At 47.6% G+C, this 4,833-nt stretch overlaps 1 protein-coding gene across 1 annotated transcript in view; it reads left to right on the forward strand.

Annotated features, from left to right (window-relative positions):
- The first annotated feature begins 445 nt into the window (after positions 1-445).
- The window catches only part of ATP1B3 (ATPase, Na+/K+ transporting, beta 3 polypeptide), a 51,074-nt gene continuing 46,686 nt past the window's right edge, over positions 446-4,833 (forward strand). Inside the window, exon 1 of the mRNA XM_006869868.1 lies at positions 446-554. Coding sequence (XP_006869930.1) covers positions 446-554 — 109 coding nt within the window. The remainder of the gene's footprint in view (positions 555-4,833) is intronic.

The raw sequence follows: 4,833 nt of genomic DNA on the forward strand, positions 1-4,833 counted from the left end.
GTTATAAATGTGATAACTTTTAGGCCTTTATGATTTTTTAAAGTTGCGACATGTAGTTTTTGCTCCCTCGAGCTAGGAGCGGAGACCCGAGGGTGTTTGGAGCCCGACCCGGGACGGCGGGGCCGTGGAGTGGGCGGGGCGCCCTCTCGGATTTGGGCTGCGCCCTGGCCGCCGGCGGGAGGCGATAGCGGCGGCGGCGTGGGCCGAGCCGCCCGGGGATTGGCTACGGCGGAGAAGACGTCAGGCTCCCGCGGCCCCAGCGGTCGCCCGGCTCGGCGCGCCGCAGTCGGCTCGAGTGTGCGCCGCAGCAAGGAGGTGTCTTCGGCCGTTCAGCCTTCCGCCGCCGCCGCCGGGCTGCGCCGCCTGAGCTGGGACGCGCCTCCGCGCTGCTCGCCGCATCCACTCCCGCGGCCGCCGCTCACCACTCTGCTCACACACACACACCATGACGAAGAAAGACAAGAAGTCCTTCAACCAGACCCTGGCCGAATGGAAGCTCTTCATTTATAACCCGGACACCGGAGCGTTCCTAGGGCGCACCGCCAAGAGTTGGGGTGAGCGGGCGGCGGTTGGGCGCCTGAGGCCGGCCGAACTCCGGGGGGCGCCGGGCGGGGTCGGGGGGAGGCGGGAGGCGGCTCCCCCACGCCGGGGCCCTGGAGTCGTTACAGCCTCCACCGCCCGCAGCGACTCTGGTTCCCGACTGTCTGCTCTTAGCACAAACGGCGGCGGCGCAGCGCGGCCCGCGCCTCCGGCCGCCCATTCATTTCTGGGCGGGCCGCCGTTCCTTCCTCCCGGCCGTGAGCGGGACGCACGTGCCTCCCAGGCCTCCAGCCCTGACCAGCGCCGGAAACTGGGACCCTTGCTTGAAGCCGAGCCCGAGCGTGCCGGGGCCGAGCCCTACGGCCTCCTTTGTACGGGGCGTACCGACCGGGAGGAGCGCTGGCGGAGGCGCCCATCCGTTCCGGGAAGCCAGCCCCTGCCCCACGGCAGGGAGAGGAAATTTCCACTCCCGCCGCTATCTTGTGACTCGTCCACGCTGCCACCCCAGCCGGTGGCAGGAGTGAGTGAATGTGTGTGGGTTGCATGAATGTGTAGCGGTGAGTTATAATCACAGAAGAACATTGTGCGCGAACGTGCACTTGAATTTGGACACTTAAAAGACCCATAAAACGGTTAGTTTTTCCCCAGTTTATTTTTAATTACAAAGGGTTTCTTTACCATTTGCTTATTTTGGGGAAAGGAAATACTGCCTGAACTGCAGTTTTTTCTTTCTGTGCCTTCAAAACATGTGAGTGATATGAGCAGTTTTACTAAGCTTGAGTTCTTTTTTGTTTGTTTTTTGTATTTTAAATATTTAAGCCATCTCCCTGTGTAGAATTTTTGTGGAACGTCTTTGTGAGAAATTACATAATGTTTGAATAAGGACAAGTGCTTTTGTTGACTTTATACTAAACTCATTTTTCCACTTTTGGAGAAATTTTGTTACTGGATCTTGACATCTCAGTGAGAATTTGGATTTGAGCACATTTTTGATAATCAGGAAGACAGTAAATTAGCTATGACTCAGAATATAAACTCGCTACTTTCTGAAATTGCCTCTTCTATAGTGGAAAGAAGCTTAAAGTCCTATCAAAAGCTGAAAGAGACCTTGAAGGTTATATAGCTCAACCCACCACTTAGAGATGTGAAAAAATGAGATCCAGAAGGATTGTGATTTACTTTGTGTAAAATTACATATTCCACAGAGCCAAGAAAAGAACCCAGTTCTTTAATCCACATCCAGCGGTTGTGTTATTTTATAGATGTTTTGCCTAACTGTACGGTAATCACTCATTTTTATTTAAATTGCTGTCTTTTGGAATCCATTAGTGTGATGAAATAAATCTTGCATCTGGAGTTAAATGAACATGATGACCATTGCTTCTCTGGAGACACTTTCTACTGAAGGAATTTTTTAATGTGATGGGAGAAGGATTCATTTCTATAGGCTACTGGCCTTCCTCAGTGCATTCTCATTTCCAGTACTAAGTATTCTCAATTTGTCTTAGAATGACATTAATACTTCTTATCTAACTTTAATTTCATGTAGGTAGAGATGTATACCTAAGTCCTGATGTGGCACAGTGTAGGATAAGCACTGGACTGTTAATCACAAGGTCGGCAATTCAAACCCACCATAAACTCCTCAGAAACCCTGTACAGGGAAGTTATGAGTCAGAACTGACTTGATGGCACTGAACAACATCAGCCATTAAATAGATAATATATATGCATAAATTATCAAAGTACAGGGCAATATATAAGGACCATAGAAGTAGTGGGCTCCTGGATGACAAATTGTTTGCACCGTGCTATTAGCCAGGGCAGAGTTCTGGTGTGGTGCTGTAGGATAAGCACGAGACTGCTAACCATGTGTCGGTGGTTCAAACCCACCAGCCAGTCTAGAATCAGAACAGACTTGACCACATTAATAAGGGTTTCCTTCTGCTTCAGTCATAGCCAAGGAAGCAAAACTGGAATGGACATGAATTATAAAGTGAGACTAGGAAAAAATTTCAAGTTAACACCTTAGTAGAAACTTAATCTCTCTTAGAAAACTGGGACAGCGAGCACAGAGTTGGAATCAACGATGTCCTGCTCAAAGATGGTGGTAGACATGGGTGCTTTGAATTTGTGTCTCCACTGTCTTAATAATCTGATCTCTAGAGCATCCGGCTTATGAAAGGGGCTCACTGCGCCTCATCTGAGTCTCCCACTCCAGGGCTGCAACCCGAAATTTTTCCCATTCTGGTAATCATACCACTTCATCTATTCTCTAAAACTTCATGTCTGTTTTGATTTTGCTCCATTGGCCATGACTAAAGTGGTTGAAGAGCCCTGCTAATAGCATAAGGGTTGAAAGAGTGTCCTGGAGATCTACATTTATAAAGGTAACAGCCAAGAAAACTCTATGGAGCAGTTCTACTTTGAAAAATATGGGGTCTACATGAATTCAGAGTTGATTGGACTGCAGTGGGTTTGATTAGATGCATTTGAATGTGGTATTGGAGAAGAATGTTGATGGTACCATGGACTGCTAGAAGAACATACAAATCTGTGTTGAAGAAGTGCAGCCAGAGTGCTCCTTAGAAGCCAGGGTGGTGAGACTTCATCTCATACTTCAGGCGTGTTATCAGGAGAAACCAGTCCCTGGAAAAGGACATCATGCTTGGAAAAGTGGAGTGTCAGTGAAAAACAGGAAGACCCCCCAATGAAATGGGTTGACAGTGGCAACAGCAGTGGACTCAAAAGTTAACAGTAACTGTGAGGCTAGCTCAGGACCTGTGATGTTTTGCTTTGTTGTACATATAGGGTCACTGTGAGTTAGAACTGGTTTGACATCACCTAGAGCTCTGGTAGCATAGTGGTTACGAATCGGGCTGCGAACCTTGCGGTCAGCAGTTCGAAACTACCAGCCACTCCGCGGGAGAAAGATGAGGCTTTCTACTCCCGTAAAGATTTATACCCTCGGAAACCCTGTACAGGGTCACTATGGGTCGGAACCGATTCGACGGCACTTAACAACAACAATAAGAAGTAAAGTTGGGATTTGTTTTATTTTCATAAGGATTACAACAAGACCTTTTTTCAAAATTGAAACTGTTGTTGTTAAGTGCTCTCGAATCGATCCCGATCCATAGCGACCCTGTATGGAGTTTCTGAGGAGTGTCTGGTGAGCTTGAACCGCCGACCTTGCAGCTCAAATGACTTTGCAGTCTGGCGCATTAATCCACAGCACCAACCAGGACTGCAGCATTGAAAAATAAGTACACATAATCAAGGTGTGGTGCTGTGGGTTAATGCTCTGGACTTTAAGGTCGGTAGTTCAGGCTCACCCGCCACTCCTTGGAAACTATACAGGACCCCCTATGAGTCAGAACCGACTTGAAGCACTTAACAACAACATTCCAACCTGCAGGTACATGACCTGCACAAGGGTATCCCTCCTAGATTTAGTTGAGTGTATGGCATGCCGGAAAGTTCCATTGGTGGTGAGTGGAGCCAGAAATCCATACTGAATTCTAGAGGGTGAGGACCCTGGTGCTTGATTGGGTCTGCCTGTAGAAAGTATTCTAATGCTAATGAAGACAAGATCAGCATAGGTGTGGGGCTGTGTCTGCTGGGAAAAAGGAAAGGCGCCTTTTTCTAACTCCCATACAGGCACAGAAGTCCTGGTGAGACGCTGTGGGTCAATGTGCCAGACTGCAAAGCCCTTTGAACTACAAGGTCGGCGGTTCAAACTCACCAGCTGATCCTCGGAAACCTGTGCAGGGTCACTGTGGGTCGGAATTGACTCGACAGCACTTAATAACAATATATAGGCACTTCACATTATGGGCTAGCAGTGGCTTGCAGAGGTTTGATCTCATCACCTGCAGATTCTCATTAGTAACATTTTTAGTTTGTCTCTTTCTAGGTAGATTTAAGAAATTATATATATATATATAAAACGTTTATACAAATGTGGAGCTTGATGATTCCATCCGATAAGCAGTGGACTACTAAGGGAGCTGAATGTCTCATCTTAATTGAAAACTATACCAGGCTGCTATGAGTCGGAAGCGATTCAACGGCACTGCACAACAAAATATATACATGTTTGTGTACTGTGACAACAGATACATGTAAGTGTATGTGTATATATATAAGTATGTATGTATGTATTGTTGTGACGTGCCATTGAGTCAGTTCTAACTCAGCAACCGTGTATAGGTTTCCTAAGAAGTGGCTTTGAATTGCCAACATTGCAGTCCAGTGCTTTATCCCACAGTGCCACACCAAGAGCCACACGCA

This window comes from Chrysochloris asiatica, unplaced genomic scaffold (genome assembly GCF_000296735.1).
Source record: "Chrysochloris asiatica unplaced genomic scaffold, ChrAsi1.0 scaffold00136, whole genome shotgun sequence".
In the NCBI taxonomy this organism is placed as follows: domain Eukaryota; kingdom Metazoa; phylum Chordata; class Mammalia; order Afrosoricida; family Chrysochloridae; genus Chrysochloris; species Chrysochloris asiatica.